Here is a 22,311-nt window from a genome sequence, read left to right as displayed (position 1 = left end):
GTGTGGTTTGATCTAAATTTTTCAGCCCCGTTATTGTGACTCCTCGTCTGATAAAGGTCTTATCTTGTTTGTCAGCTTCACTCGTGTACTCCCTAGTATAGTTAAGAGGTTCATTGATCCAGGCTTACCTGCGAGCGGCAGCCAGTAAGGTGTTATGTCAGTCTCTTGACGACTACAGGTGACTGAGTCATTAGGAAGGAATCCTTGAGCAATGCTCCGGGTATTGAGAATTTGACAGATGCTCGCCCGCCTTCTTGGCAGTGGAAGCTGTCAACTCACTGGACGAACTTTTGACACGCTTTCCAAGTGTCTCTTCCCACAGAGCCTGTGTAGTGGAGCAGTGGCCTCTGTCTCCCTGTCCCTGGTCACGGTGTGTGTGTTGGTCACAGTGTGTGTGTTGGTCACAGTGTGTGTGTTGGTCACAGTGTGTGTGTGTTGGTCACAGTGTGTGTGTGTGTTGGTCACAGTGTGTGTGTTGGTCACAGTGTGTGTGTTGGTAACAGTGTGTGTGTTGGTCACAGTGTGTGTGTGTTGGTCACAGCGTGTGTGTTGGTCACAGTGTGTGTGTTGGTCACAGTGTGTGTGTTGGTCACAGTGTGTGTGTGTTGGTCACAGTGTGTGTGTTGGTCACAGTGTGTGTGTTGGTCACAGTGTGTGTTGGTCACAGTGTGTGTGTTGGTCACAGTGTGTGTTGGTCACAGTGTGTGTGTTGGTCACAGTGTGTGTGTTGGTCACAGTGTGTGTGTTGGTCACAGTGTGTGTTGGTCACAGTGTGTATGTTGGTCACAGCGTGTGTGTTGGTCACAGTGTGTGTGTTGGTCACAGTGTGTGTGTTGGTCACAGTGTGTGTTGGTCACAGTGTGTGTGTTGGTCACAGTGTGAGTGTTGGTCACAGCGTGTGTGTTGGTCACAGTGTGTGTGTGTTGGTCACAGTGTGTGTGTTGGTCACAGTGTGTGTGTTGGTCACAGTGTGTGTGTTGGTCACAGTGTGAGTGTTGGTCACAGCGTGTGTGTTGGTCACAGTGTGTGTGTGTTGGTCACAGTGTGATTGTTGGTCATAGTGTGTGTTGGTCACAGTGTGTGTGTTGTCACAGTGTGTGTTGGTCACAGTGTGTGTTAGTCACAGTGTGTGTTGGTCACAGTGTGTGAGTCTTGGTCACAGTGTGTGTGTGTTGGTCACAGTGTGTGTGTGTTGGTCACAGTGTGTGTGTGTTGGTCACAGTGTGTGTGTGTTGGTCACAGTGTGTGTGTGTTGGTCACAGTGTGTGTGTTGGTCACAGTGTGTGTTGGTCACAGTGTGTGTGTTGGTCACAGTGTGTGTGTTGGTCACAGTGTGTGTGTTGGTCACAGTGTGTGTTGGTCACAGTGTGTGTGTGTTGGTCACAGTGTGTGTGTTGGTCACAGTGTGTGTGTGTGTTGGTCACAGTGTGTGTGTGTTGGTCACAGTGTGTGTGTTGGTCACAGTGTGTGTAAGTTGGTGACAGTGTGTGTGTTGGTCACAGTGTGTGTGTTGGTGACAGTGTGTGTGTTGGTGACAGTGTGTGTTGGTCACAGTGTGTGTGTTGGTCACAGTGTGTGTGTTGGTCACAGTGTGTGTGTTGGTCACAGTGTGTGTTGGTCACAGTGTGTGTGTGTTGGTCACAGTGTGTGTGTGTTGGTCACAGTGTGTGTGTTGGTCACAGTGTGTGTGTGTTGGTCACAGTGTGTGTGTGTTGGTCACAGTGTGTGTGTTGGTCATAGTGTGTGTGTTGTCACAGTGTGTGTTGGTCACAGTGTGTGAGTGTTGGTCACAGTGTGTGTTGGTCACAGTGTGTGAGTGTTGGTCACAGTGTGTGTGTGTTGGTCACAGTGTGTGTGTGTTGGTCACAGTGTGTGTGTGTTGGTCACAGTGTGTGTGTTGGTCACAGTGTGTGTGTTGGTCACAGTGTGTGTGTGTTGGTCACAGTGTGTGTTGGTCACAGTGTGTGTTGGTCACATTGTGTGTGTGTTGGTCACAGTGTGTGTGTTGGTCACAGTGTGTGTGTGTTGGTCACAGTGTGTGTGTGTTGGTCACACTGTGTGTGTTGGTCACAGTGTGTGTGTGTTGATCACAGTATGTGTGTGTTGGTCACAGTGTGTGTGTTGGTCACAGTGTGTGTGTTGGTCACAGTGTGTGAGTGTTGGTCACAGTGTGTGTGTGTTGGTCACAGTGTGTGTTGGTCACAGTGTGTGTGTTGTCACGGTGTGTGTTGGTCACAGTGTGTGTTGGTCACAGTATGAGTGTTGGTCACAGTGTTGTGTGTGTTGGTCACAGTGTGTGTGTGTTGGTCACAGTGTGTGTGTTGGTCACACTGTGTGTGTTGGTCACAGTGTGTGTGTGTTGGTCACAGTGTGTGTGTGTTGGTCACAGTGTGTGTGTTGATCACAGTGTGTGTGTTGGTCACAGTGTGTGTGTTGGTCACAGTGTGTGTGTTGGTCACAGTGTGTGTGTGTTGGTCACAGTGTGTGTGTTGATCACTGTGTGTGTGTTGGTCACAGTGTGTGTGTTGGTCACAGTGTGTGTGTTGGTCACAGTGTGTGTGTTGTCACAGTGTGTGTGTGTGTTGGTCACAGTGTGTGTGTGTGTTGGTCACAGTGTGTGTGTGTTGGTCACAGTGTGTGTGTGTTGGTCACAGTGTGTGTGTTGGTCACAGTGTGTGTGTGTTGGTCACACTGTGTGTGTTGGTCACAGTGTGTGTGTGTTGGTCACAGTATGTGTGTGTTGGTCAGTGTGTGTTGGTCACAGTGTGTGTGTGTGTTGGTCACAGTGTGTGTGTATGTTGGTCACAGTGTGTGTGTTGGTCACAGTGTGTGTGTGTTGGTCACAGTGTGTGAGTGTTGGTCACAGTGTGTGTGTGTGTTGGTCACAGTGTGTGTGTGTGTTGGTCACAGTGTGTGTTGGTCACAGTGTGTGTGTTGTCACAGTGTGTGTTGGTCACAGTGTGTGTTGGTCACAGTGTGAGTGTTGGTCACAGTGTGTGAGTGTTGGTCACAGTGTTGTGTGTGTTGGTCACAGAGTGTGTGTGTGTTGGTCACGGTGTGTGTGTTGGTCACAGTGTGTGTGTGTTGGTCACAGTGTGTGTGTGTGTGTTGGTCACGGTGTGTGTGTTGGTCACAGTGTGTGTGTGTTGGTCACAGTGTGTGTGTGTTGGTCACAGTGTGTGTGTGTTGGTCACAGTGTGTGTGTGTTGGTCACAGTGTGTGTGTTGGTCACAGTGTGTGTGTTGGTCACAGTGTGTGTGTGTTGGTCACAGTGTGTGTGTTGGTTACAGTGTGTGTGTGTGTGTGTTGGTCACAGTGCGTGTGTGTTGGTCACAGTGTGTGTGTTGGTCACAGTGTGTGTGTTGGTCACAGTGTGTGTGTTGGTCACAGTGTGTGTGTGTTGGTCACAGTGTGTGTGTTGGTCACAGTGTGTGTGTTGGTCACAGTGTGTGTGTGTTGGTCACAGTGTGTGTGTTGGTCACAGTGTGTGTGTGTTGGTCACAGTGTGTGTTGGTCACAGTGTGTGTGTGTTGGTCACAGTGTGTGTGTTGGTCACAGTGTGTGTGTGTTGGTCACAGTGTGTGTGTTGGTCATAGTGTGTGTTGGTCACAGTGTGTGTGTTGTCACAGTGTGTGTTGGTCACAGTGTGTGAGTGTTGGTCACAGTGTGTGTTGGTCACAGTGTGTGAGTGTTGGTCACAGTGTGTGTGTGTTGGTCACAGTGTGTGTGTTGGTCACAGTGTGTGTGTGTTGGTCACAGTGTGTGTGTTGGTCACAGTGTGTGTGTTGGTCACAGTGTGTGTGTGTTGGTCACAGTGTGTGTGTTGGTCACAGTGTGTGTTGGTCACAGTGTGTGTGTGTTGGTCACAGTGTGTGTGTTGGTCACAGTGTGTGTGTGTTGGTCACAGTGTGTGTGTGTTGGTCACGCTGTGTGTGTTGGTCACAGTGTGTGTGTGTTGGTCACAGTATGTGTGTGTTGGTCACAGTGTGTGTGTTGGTCACAGTGTGTGTGTTGGTCACAGTGTGTGTGTTGGTCACAGTGTGTGTTGGTCACAGTATGAGTGTTGGTCACAGTTTGTGAGTGTTGGTCACAGTGTTGTGTGTGTTGGTCACAGTGTGTGTGTGTTGGTCACAGTGTGTGTGTTGGTCACAGTGTGTGTGTGTGTTGGTCACAGTGTGTGTGTGTTGGTCACAGTGTGTGTGTGTTGGTCACAGTGTGTGTGTGTTGATCACAGTGTGTGTGTTGGTCCACAGTGTGTGTGTTGGTCACAGTGTGTGTGTGTTGGTCACAGTGTGTGTGTGTGGTCACAGTGTGTGTGTGGTTGGTCACAGTGTGTGTTGGTCACAGTGTGTGTGTTGTCACAGTGTGTGCTGGTCACAGTGTGTGTGTGTGTTGGTCACAGTGTGTGTGTGTTGGTCACAGTGTGTGTGTGTTGGTCACAGTGTGTGTGTTGGTCACAGTGTGTGTGTGTTGGTCACAGTGTGTGTGTTGGTCACAGTGTGTGTGTTGGTCACAGTGTGTGTGTGTTGGTCACAGTGTGTGTGTTGGTCACAGTGTGTGTGTTGGTCACAGTGTGTGTGTGTTGGTCACAGTGTGTGTGTTGGTCACAGTGTGTGTGTTGGTCACAGTGTGTGTGTTGGTCACAGTGTGTGTGTTGGTCACAGTGTGTGTGTGTTGGTCACAGTGTGTGTGTTGGTCACAGTGTGTGTGTGTTGGTCACAGTGTGTGTGTGTTGGTCACAGTGTGTGTGTTGGTCACAGTGTGTGTGTTGGTCACAGTGTGTGTGTTGTCACAGTGTGTGTTGGTCACAGTGTGTGAGTGTTGGTCACAGTGTGTGTGTTGGTCACAGTGTGTGAGTGTTGGTCACAGTGTGTGTGTTGTTGGTCACAGTGTGTGTGTGTTGGTCACAGTGTGTGTGTGTTGGTCACAGTGTGTGTGTTGGTCACAGTGTGTGTGTTGGTCACAGGTGTGTGTGTTGGTCACAGTGTGTGTGTGTTGGTTACAGTGTGTGTTGGTCACAGTGTGTGTGTGTGTTGGTCACAGTGTGTGTGTTGGTCACAGTGTGTGTGTTGGTCACAGTGTGTGTGTTGGTCACAGTGTGTGTGTTGGTCACAGTGTGTGTGTGTGTTGGTCACAGTGTATGTGTGTTGGTCACAGTGTGTGTGTGTTGGTCACACTGTGTGTGTTGGTCACACTGTGTGTGTTGGTCACACTGTGTGTGTGTTGGTCACAGTGTGTGTGTTGGTCACAGTGTGTGAGTGTTGGTCACAGTGTGTGAGTGTTGGTCACAGTGTGTGAGTGTTGGTCAGAGTGTGTGTATGTGTTGGTCACAGTGTGTGTTGGTCACAGTGTGTGTGTTGTCACAGTGTGTGTTGGTCACAGTGTGTGTTGGTCACAGTATGAGTGTTGGTCACAGTTTGTGAGTGTTGGTCACAGTGTTGTGTGTGTTGGTCACAGTGTGTGTGTTGGTCACAGTGTGTGTTGGTCACAGTGTGTGTGTGTTGGTCACAGTGTGTGTGTGTTGGTCACAGTGTGTGTGTGTTGGTCACAGTGTGTGTGTGTTGGTCACAGTGTGTGTGTTGGTCACAGTGTGTGTGTGTTGGTCACAGTGTGTGTGTGTTGGTCACAGTGTGTGTGTGTGTTGGTCCACAGTGTGTGTGCTTGGTCACAGTGTGTGTGTTGGTCACAGTGTGTGTGTTGTCACAGTGTGTGTGGTTGTGTTGGTCACAGTGTGTGTGTGTTGGTCACAGTGCTGTTGTAGTGTTGGTCACAAGTGTGTGTGGTTGGTCACAGTGTGTGTGTGTTGGTCACAGTGTGTGTGTGGTCACAGTGTGTGTGTTGGTCACAGTGTGTGTGTGTTGGTCACAGTGTGGTGTGTTGGTCACAGTGTGTGTGTTGGTCACAGTGTGTGTGTGGTCACAGTGTGTGTGTTGGTCACAGTGTGTGTGTTGGTCACAGTGTGTGTGTGTTGGTCACAGTGTGTGTGTTGTTCACTAGTGTTGTGTTGGTCACAGTGTGTGTGTTGGTCACAGGTGTGTGTTGGTCACAGGTGTGTGTGTTGGTCACAGTGTGTGTTGTCCAGTGTGGTTGGTCACAGTGTGTGTGTTGGTCACAGTGTGTGTTGGTCACAGTGTGTGTGTGTTGGTCACAGTGTGTTGTGTTGGTCACAGTGTGTGTGTTGGTCACAGTGTGTGTGTGTTGGTCACAGTGTGTGAGTGTTGGTCACAGTGTGTGTGTGTTGGTCACAGTAGTGTGTGTGTTGGTCACAGGTGGTAGTGTGTGTGTTGGTCACAGTGTGTGTGTTGGTCACAGTGGTGTGTTGGTCACAGTGTGAGTGTTGGTCACAGTGTGTGTGTTGGTCACAGTGTTGTGTGTGTTGGTCACAGTAGTGTGTGTGTGTTGGTCACAGGTGTGTGTGTTGGTCACAGTGTGTGTGTGTTGGTCACAGTGTGTGTGTGTGTTGGTCACGGTGTGTGTGTTGTCACAGTGTGTGTGTGTTGGTCAACAGTGTGTGTGTTGGTTCACAGTGTGTGTGTGTGTTGGTCACAGTGTGTGTGTGTGTTGGTCACAGTGTGTGTGTTGGTCACAGTGTGTGTGTTGGTCACAGTGTGTGTGTGTGTTGGTCACAGTGTGTGTGTTGGTTACAGTGTGTGTGTGTGTGTTGGTCACAGTGTGTGTGTGTGTTGGTCACAGTGTGTGTGTGTTGGTCACAGTGTGTGTGTTGGTCACAGTGTGTGTGTGTTGGTCACAGTGTGTGTGTGTTGGTCACAGTGTGTGTGTTGGTTCACAGTGTGTGTGTGTGTTGGTCACAGTGTGTGTGTTGGTCACAGTGTGTGTGTTGGTCATAGTGTGGTGTTGGTCACAGTGTGTGTGTTGTCACAGTGTGTGTTGGTCACAGTGTGTGAGTGTTGGTCACAGTGTGTGTGTGTTGGTCACAGTGTGTGATGTGTTGGTCACAGTGTGTGTGTGTTGGTCACAGTGTGTGTGTTGGTCACAGTGTGTGTGTTGGTCACAGTGTGTGTGTTGGTCACAGTGTGTGTGTGTTGGTCACAGTGTGTGTGTGTTGGTCACAGTGTGTGTGTGTTGGTCACAGTGTGTGTTGGTCACAGTGTGTGTGTGTTGGTCACAGTGTGTGTGTGTTGGTCACAGTGTGTGTGTGTTGGTCACAGTGTGTGTGTGTTGGTCACGCTGTGTGTGTTGGTCACAGTGTGTGTGTGTTGGTCACAGTATGTGTGTGTTGGTCACAGTGTGTGTGTTGGTCACAGTGTGTGTGTTGGTCACAGTGTGTGTGTTGGTCACAGTGTGTGTTGGTCACAGTATGAGTGTTGGTCACAGTTTGTGAGTGTTGGTCACAGTGTTGTGTGTGTTGGTCACAGTGTGTGTGTGTTGGTCACAGTGTGTGTGTTGGTCACAGTGTGTGTGTGTTGGTCACAGTGTGTGTGTGTTGGTCACAGTGTGTGTGTGTTGGTCACAGTGTGTGTGTGTTGATCACAGTGTGTGTGTTGGTCACAGTGTGTGTGTTGGTCACAGTGTGTGTGTGTTGGTCACAGTGTGTGTGTGTTGGTCACAGTGTGTGTGTGTGTTGGTCACAGTGTGTGTTGGTCACAGTGTGTGTGTTGTCACAGTGTGTGCTGGTCACAGTGTGTGTGTGTGTTGGTCACAGTGTGTGTGTGTTGGTCACAGTGTGTGTGTGTTGGTCACAGTGTGTGTGTTGGTCACAGTGTGTGTGTGTTGGTCACAGTGTGTGTGTTGGTCACAGTGTGTGTGTTGGTCACAGTGTGTGTGTTGGTCACAGTGTGTGTGTTGGTCACAGTGTGTGTGTTGGTCACAGTGTGTGTGTGTTGGTCACAGTGTGTGTGTTGGTCACAGTGTGTGTGTTGGTCACAGTGTGTGTGTTGGTCACAGTGTGTGTTGGTCACAGTGTGTGTGTTGGTCACAGTGTGTGTGTTGGTCACAGTGTGTGTGTGTTGGTCACAGTGTGTGTGTGTTGGTCACAGTGTGTGTGTTGGTCATAGTGTGTGTTGGTCACAGTGTGTGTGTTGTCACAGTGTGTGTTGGTCACAGTGTGTGAGTGTTGGTCACAGTGTGTGTTGGTCACAGTGTGTGAGTGTTGGTCACAGTGTGTGTGTGTTGGTCACAGTGTGTGTGTTGGTCACAGTGTGTGTGTGTTGGTCACAGTGTGTGTGTTGGTCACAGTGTGTGTGTTGGTCACAGTGTGTGTGTTGGTCACAGTGTGTGTGTGTTGGTTACAGTGTGTGTTGGTCACAGTGTGTGTGTGTGTTGGTCACAGTGTGTGTGTTGGTCACAGTGTGTGTGTTGGTCACAGTGTGTGTGTTGGTCACAGTGTGTGTGTTGGTCACAGTGTGTGTGTGTGTTGGTCACAGTGTATGTGTGTTGGTCACAGTGTGTGTGTGTTGGTCACACTGTGTGTGTTGGTCACACTGTGTGTGTTGGTCACACTGTGTGTGTGTTGGTCACAGTGTGTGTGTTGGTCACAGTGTGTGAGTGTTGGTCACAGTGTGTGAGTGTTGGTCACAGTGTGTGAGTGTTGGTCAGAGTGTGTGTATGTGTTGGTCACAGTGTGTGTTGGTCACAGTGTGTGTGTTGTCACAGTGTGTGTTGGTCACAGTGTGTGTTGGTCACAGTATGAGTGTTGGTCACAGTTTGTGAGTGTTGGTCACAGTGTTGTGTGTGTTGGTCACAGTGTGTGTGTTGGTCACAGTGTGTGTTGGTCACAGTGTGTGTGTGTTGGTCACAGTGTGTGTGTGTTGGTCACAGTGTGTGTGTGTTGGTCACAGTGTGTGTGTGTTGATCACAGTGTGTGTGTTGGTCACAGTGTGTGTGTTGGTCACAGTGTGTGTGTTGGTCACAGTGTGTGTGTGTTGGTCACAGTGTGTGTGTGTTGGTCACAGTGTGTGTGTGTGTGTTGGTCACAGTGTGTGTTGGTCACAGTGTGTGTGTTGTCACAGTGTGTGCTGGTCACAGTGTGTGTGTGTGTTGGTCACAGTGTGTGTGTGTTGATCACAGTGTGTGTGTGTTGGTCACAGTGTGTGTGTTGGTCACAGTGTGTGTGTGTTGGTCACAGTGTGTGTGTTGGTCACAGTGTGTGTGTGTTGGTCACAGTGTGTGTGTGTTGGTCACACTGTGTGTGTTGGTCACAGTGTGTGTGTGTTGGTCACAGTATGTGTGTGTTGGTCACAGTGTGTGTGTTGGTCACAGTGTGTGTGTGTTGGTCACAGTGTGTGTGTGTTGTCACAGTGTGTGTTGGTCACAGTGTGTGTGTGTTGGTCACAGTGTGTGTGTGTTGGTCACAGTGTGTGTGTTGGTCACAGTGTGTGTGTGTTGGTCACAGTGTGTGAGTGTTGGTCACAGTGTGTGTGTGTGTTGGTCACAGTGTGTGTGTGTTGGCCACAGTGTGTGTGTTGTCACAGTGTGTGTTGGTCACAGTGTGTGTTGGTCACAGTGTGAGTGTTGGTCACAGTGTGTGAGTGTTGGTCACAGTGTTGTGTGTGTTGGTCACAGAGTGTGTGTGTGTTGGTCACGGTGTGTGTGTTGGTCACAGTGTGTGTGTGTTGGTCACAGTGTGTGTGTGTGTTGGTCACGGTGTGTGTGTTGGTCACAGTGTGTGTGTGTTGGTCACAGTGTGTGTGTTGGTTACAGTGTGTGTGTGTGTTGGTCACAGTGTGTGTGTGTGTTGGTCACAGTGTGTGTGTTGGTCACAGTGTGTGTGTTGGTCACAGTGTGTGTGTGTGTTGGTCACAGTGTGTGTGTTGGTTACAGTGTGTGTGTGTGTGTTGGTCACAGTGTGTGTGTGTGTTGGTCACAGTGTGTGTGTGTTGGTCACAGTGTGTGTGTTGGTCACAGTGTGTGTGTGTTGGTCACAGTGTGTGTGTGTTGGTCACAGTGTGTGTGTTGGTTACAGTGTGTGTGTGTGTGTTGGTCACAGTGTGTGTGTGTGTGTTGGTCACAGTGTGTGTGTGTGTGTGTGTGTGTCTGTAGTGAGACCTGGACACGAGGGTCACCACCGTCGAGGGGCGGAAGTTCCAAGAGAGTATGAAATTCATTATCACCAAGAAAACTCATAACGCAGCCCAGAGGTCAGGAAAGAGAAGCCGCGATGCCTTTCATTCCACAATCTTGACACACCTCCTTGTCGCTCCGTCGGGAATCATAATTCTCCTGTAAGAATGGCCGACAACGAGGGTCCAACTACAAGGTGTCATTGATCGTGTTACCTAGCCTCCAATTTACAGAGTTGAGGAATCAATATATAAGTCGAAAGAAAGCAGAGTCCGGTGGGAACTCTCCCAATTTTGCCAGAATGATCAGGTTTGAGGGAAGAAGGTGGGAATGTATGTAGCCGCGACGTCTTCGGTGGAGACTTTCGCTGCCAAGGAAGGTCAAGTCCAACCCCATCTGTTCCCACCTGCACCAAGCACTCGCTCGCTGGACGTGGCCAATAACGCTCACCTTTCCACGATGCTTCTCTCCCATTGGTGGATGCAAGGAGAACCAGGACTCCCACTCACACGCCCACACTCACCCACACGCCCACACACCCACAGACCCACACGCCCACACACGCCCAACATTCTGTGACTATTCATGAGACAATGAGCGCGTGCTCTGGGGGTGAGTGTTCCTGCCCTCAGGGTAAGGCTGCCGCCACCAGGCTGTGTCTGGTGGACTGGTGCCTGTGAGCTCCTCCAGGACTCTGACTGAACGTCCGGTTCTGAACGTCTGACTCTGAACGTCTGCTGGATAAATAGATGGATGGATAGATAGATGGTTGGGCATATAACTAGATAGAGGGATAGAGGTATGTACAAGCAAAGAAATTGGTGAAGGAGCAAGACAGAGAGAAATCATCACCCAACGTCCTATACAGCCCGTATAATACCCCCCTTAACTGACTGGCTCTATCCCCCTTCCTGGCTCTATCCTCCGTCGTGGCTCTGTCCTCCGTCCTGGCTCCCCCTACACGGCTCTATTCCCTTCCTGGTTTTATCCTCTTCCTCTCCTCCTTCCTTCTCCTGCCTCCTACTTCCTCTCTCCCCCCCTCTCATCTCCCCCCTGGCGGCTTTTGGTCACTTCACCCTTATCTGCGAGTCAAGTGGCACTCAAGGGCGTCGTGGCGGCGGGGTAAGGGTGCCACGCTGTCTAGGGCGGCCCTAATTGAGAGGGTCGGCCCCTGGTGGCCCCGGGCGAGGGCCCCTCACCTGGCTATATGTTCCTCCTTCTACTGGCCCCGCCCGCCAGCACCAGGCAGCAGGTGGTGGTGACCTCTGAGGCTCTGTGTCCCGCAGGTGGTGGTGACCTCTGAGGCTCTGTGTCCCGCAGGTGGTGGTGGGCTCTGAGGCTCTGTGTCCCGCAGGTGGTGGTGACCTCTGAGGCTCTGTGTCCCGCAGGTGGTGGTGACCTCTGAGGCTCTGTGTCCCGCAGGTGGTGGTGACCTCTGAGGCTCTGTGGCCTGCAGGTGGTGGTGACCTCTGAGGCTCTGTGTCCCGCAGGTGGTGGTGACCTTTGAGGCTCTGTGTCCCGCAGGTGGTGGTGACCTCTGAGGCTCTGTGTCCCGCAGGTGGTGGTGACCTCTGAGGCTCTGTGTCCTGCAGGTGGTGGTGACCTCTGAGGCTGTGTCCTGCAGGGGGACCTGACTCTCTGTGTCGTCGTCTGGGGTGTGTTTGTGTTACCTGTCGTTTTACCTGTTGTGCTTCCTGTTGTGTTACCTGCTGTGTCCCCTGTTGTGTTACCTGTTGTTTTACCTGTTGTGCTCCCTCTTGTGTTACCTGTTGTGGGACCTATTGTATTATCTGTTGTGCTCCCTGTTTTTGTCCTGTTGTGTTATCTGTTGTGCTTCCTGTTGTGTTACCTGCTGTGTCCCCTGTTGTGTTATCTGTTGTGTTACCTGTTGTTTTATCTGTTGTGTTACCTCTTGTGTTACCTCTTGTGTTACCTGTGTGTTACCTGTTGTGCTCCCTGTTGTGTTGCCTGTTGAGTTACCTGTTGTGTACCTGTTGTATTATCTGTTGTGCTCCCTGTTGTTTTTTCCTGTTGTGTTACCTATTGTGTTACCTATTGTGCTCCCTGTTGTGTTACCTGTTGTGCTCCCTGTTGTGTTACCTGTTGTTTTATCTGTTGTGTTACCTCTTGTGTTACCTCTTGTGTTACCTGTGTGTTACCTGTTGTGCTCCCTGTTGTGTTGCCTGTTGAGTTACCTGTTGTGTACCTGTTGTATTATCTGTTGTGCTCCCTGTTGTTTTTTCCTGTTGTGTTACCTATTGTGTTACCTATTGTGCTCCCTGTTGTGTTACCTGTTGTGCTCCCTGTTGTGTTACCTGTTGTGTTACCTGTTGTGTTACCTGTTGTTTTACCTGTTGTGTTACCTGTTGTGTTACTTTTTGTGTTACCTGTTGTGTACCTGTTGTGTTACTTTTTGTGTTACCTGTTGTGCTCCTTGTTGTGCTCCTTGTTGTGTTACCTGTTGTGCTATCTGTTGTGTTATCTGTTGTTACCTGTTGTGTTACCTGTTGTGTTACCTGTTGTGCTCCCTGTTGTGTTATCTGTTGTGTTACCTGTTGTGTTCCCTATTGTGTTACCTGTTGTGTTACCTGTTGTGTTATCTGCTGTGTTACCTGTTGTGCTTCCTGTTGTGTTACCTGTTGTTTTACCTGTTGTGCTCCCTGTTGTGTTACCTGTTGTGTTACCTGTTGTGTTACCTGTTATGTTACCTGTTGTGTTACCTGTTGTGTTACCTGTTGTGTTACCTGTTGTGTTACCTGTTGTGTTACCTGTTGTGTTACCTGTTGTGTTACCTGTTGTGTTACCTGTTGTGTTACCTGTTGTGTTACCTGTTGTGTTACCTGTTGTATTACCTGTTGTGTTACCTGTTGTGCTCCTTGTTGTGTTACCTGTTGTGTTACCTGTTGTGTTAACTGTTGTGTTACCTGTTGTGCTTCCTGTTGTGTTAACTGTTGTGTTACCTGTTGTGTTACCTGTTGTGTTACCTGTTGTGCTCCCTGTTGTGTTACCTGTTGTGCTCCCTGTTGTGTTACCTGTTGTGTTACCTGTTGTGTTACCTGTTGTCCTCCCTGTTGTGTTACCTGTTGTGCTACCTGTTGTGTTACCTGTTGTGCTCCCTGTTGTGTTACCTGTTGTGCTTCCTGTTGTGTTACCTGTTGTGCTCCCTGTTGTGTTACCTGTTGTGTTACCTGTTGTGTTACCTGTTGTGCTCCTTGTTGTGTTACCTGTTGTGCTCCCTGTTGTGTTACCTGTTGTGTTACCTGTTGTGTTACCTGTTGTGCTACCTGTTGTGTTACCTGTTGTGCTCCCTGTTGTGTTACCTGTTGTGCTCCCTGTTGTGTTACCTGTTGTGCTCCCTGTTGTGTTACCTGTTGTGCTCCCTGTTGTGTTACCTGTTGTGTTACCTGTTGTGTTACCTGTTGTCCTCCCTGTTGTGTTACCTGTTGTGTTACCTGTTGTCCTCCCTGTTGTCCTCCCTGTTGTCCTCCCTGTTGTGCTTCCTGTTGTGTTACCTGTTGTGCTCCCTGTTGTGTTACCTGTTGTGCTCCCTGTTGTGTTACCTGTTGTGCTCCCTGTTGTGTTACCTGTTGTGCTCCCTGTTGTGTTACCTGTTGTGCTCCCTGTTGTGTTACCTGTTGTGCTCCCTGTTGTGTTACCTGTTGTGCTCCCTGTTGTGTTACCTGTTGTGCTCCCTGTTGTGTTACCTGTTGTGCTCCCTGTTGTGTTACCTGTTGTGCTCTCTGTTGTGTTACCTGTTGTGCTCCCTGTTGTGTTACCTGTTGTGCTCCCTGTTGTGTTACCTGTTGTGCTACCTGTTGTGTTACCTGTTGTGCTCCCTGTTGTGTTACCTGTTGTGCTCCCTGTTGTGTTACCTGTTGTGCTCCCTGTTGTGTTACCTGTTGTGCTCCCTGTTGTGTTACCTGTTGTGCTCCCTGTTGTGTTACCTGTTGTGCTCCCTGTTGTGTTACCTGTTGTGTTACCTGTTGTGTTACCTGTTGTCCTCCCTGTTGTGTTACCTGTTGTGTTACCTGTTGTGTTACCTGTTGTCCTCCCTGTTGTCCTCCCTGTTGTGCTTCCTGTTGTGTTACCTGTTGTGCTCCCTGTTGTGTTACCTGTTGTGCTCCCTGTTGTGTTACCTGTTGTGCTCCCTGTTGTGTTACCTGTTGTGCTCCCTGTTGTGTTACCTGTTGTGCTCCCTGTTGTGTTACCTGTTGTGCTCCCTGTTGTGTTACCTGTTGTGCTCCCTGTTGTGTTACCTGTTGTGCTCCTTGTTGTGTTACCTGTTGTCCTTCCTGACATGAATCAAGTGATGAACAAAGCAGTCTTGATAAACAGACACAAGAACTGAAGCCCCCCCTGGGAGACCCAGCCCCCAGGTTAATGATTAAGGCAGGTGAAGAGCATGGGAGAGTGGGAGGTGTTGCTTTGATCATAACACAGCTGTACATGACCACCATAACACAGCTGTATATGACCACTATAACACAGCTGTATATGACCACTATAACACAGCTGTACATGACCACCATAACACAGCTGTACATGACCACTATAACACAGCAGTACATGACCACACAACACAGCTGTACATGACCACTATAACACAGCTGTACATGACCACACAACACAGCTGTACATGACCACTATAACACAGCTGTACATGACCACACAACACAGCTGTACATGACCACTATAACACAGCTGTACATGACCACACAACACAGCTGTACATGACCACTATAACACAGCTGTATATGACCACACAACACAGCTGTACATGACCACTATAACACAGCTGTATATGACCACATAACACAGCTGTACATGACCACCATAACACAGCTGTACATGACCACACAACACAGCTGTACATGACCACTATAACACAGCTGTACATGACCACTATAACACAGCTGTACATGACCACACAACACAGCTGTACATGACCACACAGCACAGCTGTATATGACCACACAACACAGCTGTATATGACCACTATAACACAGCTGTACATGACCACTATAACACAGCTGTATATGACCACTATAACACAGCTGTACATGACCACCATAACACAGCTGTACATGACCACTATAACACAGCTGTACATGACCACTATAACACAGCTGTACATGACCACCATAACACAGCTGTACATGACCACTATAACACAGCTGTACATGACCACCATAACACAGCTGTACATGACCACTATAACACAGCTGTACATGACCACTATAACACAGCTGTACATGACCACTATAACACAGCTGTATATGACCACCATAACACAGCTGTACATGACCACTATAACACAGCTGTACATGACCACTATAACACAGCTGTACATGACCACTATAACACAGCTGTATATGACCACCATAACACAGCTGTACATGACCACTATAACACAGCTGTACATGACCACTATAACACAGCTGCACATGACCACTATAACACAGCTGCACATGACCACCATAACACAGCTGTACATGACCACCATAACACAGCTGTACATGACCACTATAACACAGCTGTACATGACCACTATAACACAGCTGTATATGACCACCATAACACAGCTGTATATAACCACTATAACACAGCTGTATATGACCACCATAACACAGCTGTATATAACCACCATAACACAGCTGTATATAACCACTATAACACAGCTGTACATGACCACCATAACACAGCTGTATATGACCACCATAACACAGCTGTATATAACCACTATAACACAGCTGTACATGACCACCATAACACAGCTGTATATGACCACTATAACACAGCTGTATATAACCACTATAACACAGCTGTACATGACCACCATAACACAGCTGTACATGACCACCATAACACAGCTGTACATGACCACCATAACACAGCTGTACATGACCACTATAACACAGCTGTATATAACCACTATAACACAGCTGAAGATGATAAAAAAGTATTATAACACATTGTAATTTTATATTCCAATAAAATGTTAGACTAAATGTTCGAGTGTCCTTCACACAGCTATAAAACAACATATTGTCAAGTTAAGTTTAAATATGAAAATAAAAGTATTTTAATGTAAGAGAGAAAATAATAAAAAAAATCCTATATGTCTCAGGTGTGGAAAGGTTAGGAGCCTCGAAGCAGCTGACATTTTTATAATAATAATAATAATAATAATAATAATAATAATTTATTTAGCAACAGTACATACATAGTTGCAGGGTTACAGTACAAACATTCTGTTAGATTTAAAGATAGAGGACATGTAACATAGACATGGACATAGAGGTATTGTAAAGACATTACAATACCTAAAGTCACTAGTACGCATAGCGTTTCCGGCAAAACGAAATTTTATTTTGTTGAAATTTTGAAAATGTTGAAATTTTGTTGGGAATTAGTTTTTCTTTGACACAGTTGGGAACATGAGTAGACGACGCTGACTTTGTTGACCAGACCACACACTAGAAATTGTGTGACTTTGACTTTGATGATGACACAATTTCTTTGACAATTTGATGATGACACTCTGATGACTTTGTCATGAGAGTGAGAGGTGTCTTGCCGTAGCTGGAGGTAAGGCTGGCCCTACAGGCGCTCCCCTGGACGCCACCCGCCAGCCAACTTACTCTCGGCTTCCCAGTTGTTGCTGCTGGGTAAACGGTCCAACACCAAAGGATTAGTTCCCTGTCAGTCCTTCCCGGGTTGAGAGGTGTGTGTGTGTGTGTGTGTGTGTGTGTGTATGTGTGTGTGTGTGTGTGTGTGTGTGTGTGTGTGTGTGTGTGTGTGTGTGTGTGTGTGTGTGTGCGTGTGTGTGTGCACTCACCTAGTTGTGCTTGCGGGGGGTTGAGCTATGGCTCTTTGGTCTTTGGTTCTTTGATCTGAGTGTGTACTCACCTATATGTGCCTACATGATCGAGCTTTAGCTCTTGGATCCCGCTATCTAAGAACGGGATCCACTCTTGGATAGCGGGATCAAAGACCTATTTACCTATCCTCAGAAGGTAGAAGGGTGCCGAGCGGACAGCACGCTGGACTTGTGATCCTGTGGTCCTGGGTTCGATCCCAGGCGCCGCCGAGAAACAATGGGCAGAGTTTCTTTCACCCTATGCTCCTGTTACCTAGCAGTAAAATAGGTACTTGGGTGTTAGTCAGCTGTCACGGGCTGCTTCCTGGGGGTGGAGGCCTGGTCGAGGACCGGATCGCGGGGACACTAAAAAGCCCCGAAATCATCTCAAGATAACCTTAAGATAAGATCCTACCTGCTGTTCAAGTTCTGAAGGGAGTTAACCTCTACATCCTGGTCCTTCACGTCATTCCATTTACTCACTACCATCAAGCTAAAGGAAAACTTTCTAATATCTCTATGACACATCTGAGTCTCGAGGGTCCATCCGTGCCCCCTTATTCTATTGTTATTCATTGTAAACATTTCCTCTCTTTCCATCTGTTCAATCCCTCTAAGTATTTTATACGTCTGTATCATGTCCCACTCTCCCTCCTTTCTAACGTCGTCAGGTTTAGTTCCTTCAGTCTGTCTTTGTACCTCATCCCTCGCAGCTCTAAGACGAGTCTCATGCAAAATTTCTGCACCTTTTCGAGCATCCTTTAAGATGAGGGCTCCAGGATGGGGCGCCATACTCTAAGACTGGTCTCACATAGGTGGTATACAGTGATCTGAAAGACTACTTATTCCAGCTTCTGTTCTAACTTTGCCAGCGTAGAGTATGCGGCTGACGTTATTCTATTTATATCAGTCTCTGGAGTTAAGTTTGGTGTTATGTCCACTCATTGGTCTTTTTCTCGTTATAGGGAGGTAGTTTCCCCTCATATCTCTCTCTCTCTCTCTCTCTCTCTCTCTCTCTCTCTCTCTCTCTCTCTCTCTCTCTCTCTCTCTCTCTCTGTCTCTGTCTCTGTCTCTGTCTCTGTCTCTCTCTCTCTCTCTCTCTCTCTCTCTCTCTCTCTCTCTCTCTCTCTCTCTCTCTCTCTCTCTCTCTCTCTCTCTCTCTCTCTCTCTCTCACAGGCCCTCCGCTTGTCACCGTTTATTGTGGCTACCAGCGCTGCGGGAAAGTGGATACCAGGACAAAGCCTCCACCACCAGGTCAAAGCCTCCACCACCAGGTCAAAGCCTCCACCACCAGGTCAAAGCCTCCACCACCAGGTCAAAGCCTCCAACACCAGGTCAAAGCCTCCACCACCAGGTCAAAGCCTCCACCACCAGGTCAAAGCCTCCACCACCAGGTCAAAGCCTCCACCACCAGGTCAAAGCCTCCACCACCAGGTCAAAGCCTCCAACACCAGGTCAAAGCCTCCACCACCAGGTCAAAGCCTCCAGCACCAGGACAAAGCCTCCACCACCAGGACAAAGCCTCCACCACCAGGACAAAGCCTCCACCACCAGGTCAAAGCCTCCACCACCAGGTCAAAGCCTCCACCACCAGGACAAAGCCTCCACCACCAGGACAAAGCCTCCACCACCAGGACAAAGCCTCCACCACCAGGACAAAGCCTCCACCACCAGGTCAAAGCCTCCACCACCAGGACAAAGCCTCCACCACCAGGTCAAAGCCTCCACCACCAGGACAAAGCCTCCACCACCAGGTCAAAGATTCCACCACCAGGTCAAAGCCTCCACCACCAGGTCAAAGCCTCCACCACCAGGACAAAGCCTCCACCACCAGGTCAAAGCCTCCACCACCAGGTCAAAGCCTCCACCACCAGGACAAAGCCTCCACCACCAGGACAAAGCCTCCACCACCAGGTCAAAGCCTCCACCACCAGGTCAAAGCCTCTACCACCAGGACAAAGCCTCCACCACCAGGACAAAGCCTCCACCACCAGGTCAAAGCCTCCACCACCAGGACAAAGCCTCCACCACCAGGACAAAGCCTCCAACACCAGGTCAAAGATTCCACCACCAGGTCAAAGCCTCCACCACCAGGTCAAAGCCTCTACCACCAGGACAAAGCCTCCACCACCAGGTCAAAGCCTCCACCACCAGGTCAAAGCCTCCACCACCAGGACAAAGCCTCCACCACCAGGACAAAGCCTCCACCACCAGGTCAAAGCCTCCACCACCAGGACAAAGCCTCCACCACCAGGACAAAGCCTCCACCACCAGGTCAAAGCCTCCACCACCAGGTCAAAGCCTCCACCACCAGGACAAAGCCTCCACCACCAGGACAAAGCCTCCACCACCAGGTCAAAGCCTCCAACACCAGGTAAAAGCCTCCACCACCAGGTCAATGCCTCCACCACCAGGACAAAGCCTCCACCACCAGGTCAAAGCCTCCACCACCAGGTCAAAGCCTCCACCACCAGGACAAAGCCTCCACCACCAGGACAAAGCCTCCACCACCAGGTCAAAGCCTCCACCACCAGGACAAAGCCTCCACCACCAGGACAAAGCCTCCACCACCAGGTCAAAGCCTCCACCACCAGGTCAAAGCCTCCACCACCAGGACAAAGCCTCCACCACCAGGACAAAGCCTCCACCACCAGGACAAAGCCTCCACCACCAGGTCAAAGCCTCCACCACCAGGTCAAAGCCTCCACCACCAGGACAAAGCCTCCAGCACCAGGACAAAGCCTCCACCACCAGGTCAAAGCCTCCAACACCAGGTAAAAGCCTCCACCACCAGGTCAATGCCTCCACCACCAGGACAAAGCCTCCACCACCAGGTCAAAGCCTCCACCACCAGGTCAAAGCCTCCACCACCAGGACAAAGCCTCCACCACCAGGACAAAGCCTCCACCACCAGGTCAAAGCCTCCACCACCAGGACAAAGCCTCCACCACCAGGACAAAGCCTCCACCACCAGGTCAAAGCCTCCACCACCAGGACAAAGCCTCCACCACTAGGCTCCACATTGTACTGTGTCGGTGCTTGAGTCTTCATTTACATACTCGAGGACTCAGGAGTGAAAAATGTTCTTGTTTGGGATGGCAGCTCAGCTCCCTCCTTAGGGGGGTGGGGCAGAAGGGGACGGGGGTGGGGGGCAGGAGGGGACAGAGTTGGACGGATAGTACTCACCTAGTTGTGCTTGCGGGGGTTGAGCTTCGGCTCTTTGGTCCCGTCTCTAAACTGTCAATATACTGGTGTGTTGGTTCACCAGTATATTGTGTAGGGGTGGTGGTTATAGGGAGAGCGTTTGTGGGGGAAGGATGGGGAGGGTGCTCTAGGGGGAGATGGGGAAGGTGATTGTTAGGGCGGGGTGATGGGGAGGGGGTTTGTGGCCTGGGGGGGGGGGGAGATGGGGACTGTGGCATTTTAGATGTGGGAGAGGATGGGGGGGGGGTAGTATAGTACTGTTGAGGCTTGGAGTGGGGGATGGTGTTGTGGTTATTGGCGGAGTGAAGGGTGGTGTTTTGGTTGTGGGGGGGGGGGGTTGTTGGAAGTATGATGGTGGTGTTTTGGCTGATGTGGTGTTCTGGTTGTGGAAGGAGGGAGAGGTTGTGTTGTGATTGAGGGGAGGGAGGGAGGGATATTGTGATTATGGGGAGGGAGGGAGGGATGTTGTGATTGAGGGGAGGGAGGGAGGGATGTTGTGATTATGGGGAGGGAGGGGTTTTGTGGTGATATTGTAGTTGTCAGGGGAGAGAGGGTTGTGTTGTGGTTGCGAAGGAGGGAGGGAGGGGGTGGTGTTGTGATCATGGGGGGGGGGAGGGAGATGGGACCCCCCAAGGAGGGGTCTTAAGCCTCACACTATTTAATATACTTATGAACGCCATTGCAAATATTTAATTTCATGAAGAAACACAACAAGATGTGTTGCTGGAGATGCAGATGATGTCCTAATACAAGCTCCCACTTTGGGAAAAATAAAACAGTCCATTGAACTCCTCGGAAGGAAATGTATTGAGCTCGGTTTCACTCTCTCCACAAACAAGACGAAGGCATACTCCCATCACAGGAGGGGGAGAAAATGAAGAACTACAAATTAATGGTGTAACACTTGAATGGGTTGACCACTATCGGTACCTTGGCGTCACTGTCGGCTCTAACAAGGGGAAGAAAGAGGAGCTCAACCAACTCATAGGAACATGCAAAAGTCGACTCAAGGCACTGAAAGCTATGACCTGAAATGGACATGGGGCTTCTATTGCCGTGTTTAAAATTATGTATACAGCCTATGTGCGCTCCGTCATAGACTATGCCGCACCAGTTCTATACGTCGTGCACCTATTCCCAAAGCGACAAGAAACAACTTGAAAGCATACAAAATGAAGCCATGTCAATCATTTTTGGACTCCAAAGAACTGCCAAAACGTTTAATCTACGAGAGGAGTTGTCCCTCCCCAGTGTTAAAAACAGAATTAAGGAACTGAATGCTAAGCTTGCAATTAAGATAGCCAAAGATCCACATTACAATGATATTGTCAAGAAAAAACTGAGCTCTGTGCTACTTTCAGGGAAAAACAGGAGAACCAAAAAATGGCATCACAGATCAGTCTGCTACCTCGAAAAACTTCACCTGCTTGAGCAAGACCGTAAGCTCCTCCCTGGGAGGATGACTCATGCAAGATCATTATCAATGAGATGGCAACGAAAAAGTCCAACATGATACCACAAGAAATGAGGCACAAGTATCTTGAGGAAATCTATAAAGAAGCCGGAAATGAATTAGATCAAATCTACACTGATGGGTCATCTAACTCTGTCAATGACAGGGCTGGTGCAGCATACACAGTAATTAGGAATAATGCCTTACAACGCGGAAGTGAAGGAAAGGGACATATTGAGAACTATGCCTCTTCAACGCAAGCGGAACAAACTGCCATTGTTATGGCGTTAAGATTCCTTGAACGAAACACTATTGGCGCAGTGATCTGCACTGATAGTAAAGCAGCGCTACAAGACCTTAGTAAAAATCGGGCAGAAACTCCTGCGATAGTCGCTGAAATCAAGAGAGCTGTGAGAGTACTAACCAATCAGGGAAGAGTCGTCAAATTTATGTAGATCCCCTCCCATGTTGGAATATGTGGGAATGAACGAGCAGATGTGCTGACTGCTGAAGGTGCTGAAGGTGACTATATTGAATACTTCATACCCAAGACTCTACTACAAATTAGAGGTATTGTCAGGCAACATCACCGTGACAAGGTAACTGAGGAAAGGAGGATAGAAGAACAAGTCAGTGAATCTATACGATGGTACAATATGGTTGCAGCTGGCAATCCCAATCATTATGGACGAAGAGGAGGTGGCCGCGGGAGAGAGAATCAGTAATTGCAAGAATCCGTCTTGGATACAAATATCCATGGAGATTCGGAATGGA

General features: G+C 49.1%; 2 protein-coding genes across 2 annotated transcripts in view; one reads left to right on the top strand and one right to left on the bottom strand.

The window, feature by feature from the left end:
• Gyc88E (Guanylyl cyclase at 88E) overlaps positions 1–22,311 on the bottom strand; it is a 502,958-nt gene that overhangs the window by 112,907 nt on the left and 367,740 nt on the right. The gene's annotated exons all lie outside the window — the stretch shown is intronic.
• LOC138350892 (uncharacterized) lies at positions 15,009–15,998 on the top strand. Its single transcript, XM_069302343.1, has one exon. It carries the CDS (start codon positions 15,009–15,011, stop codon positions 15,996–15,998), a length of 990 nt encoding a protein of 329 aa, XP_069158444.1.

This window comes from Procambarus clarkii, chromosome 47, assembly GCF_040958095.1.
Source record: "Procambarus clarkii isolate CNS0578487 chromosome 47, FALCON_Pclarkii_2.0, whole genome shotgun sequence".
Taxonomy (NCBI): Eukaryota; Metazoa; Arthropoda; class Malacostraca; order Decapoda; family Cambaridae; genus Procambarus; species Procambarus clarkii.
Note: the sequence above shows the minus strand (reverse complement) of the source record. Positions and strands in the feature narration are given on the sequence as shown.

Coding starts and splice junctions, on each gene's coding strand:
- LOC138350892 (XM_069302343.1), top strand. CDS start 15,009: ATGACCACTATAACACAGCTGTACATGACCACTATAACACAGCTGTAT.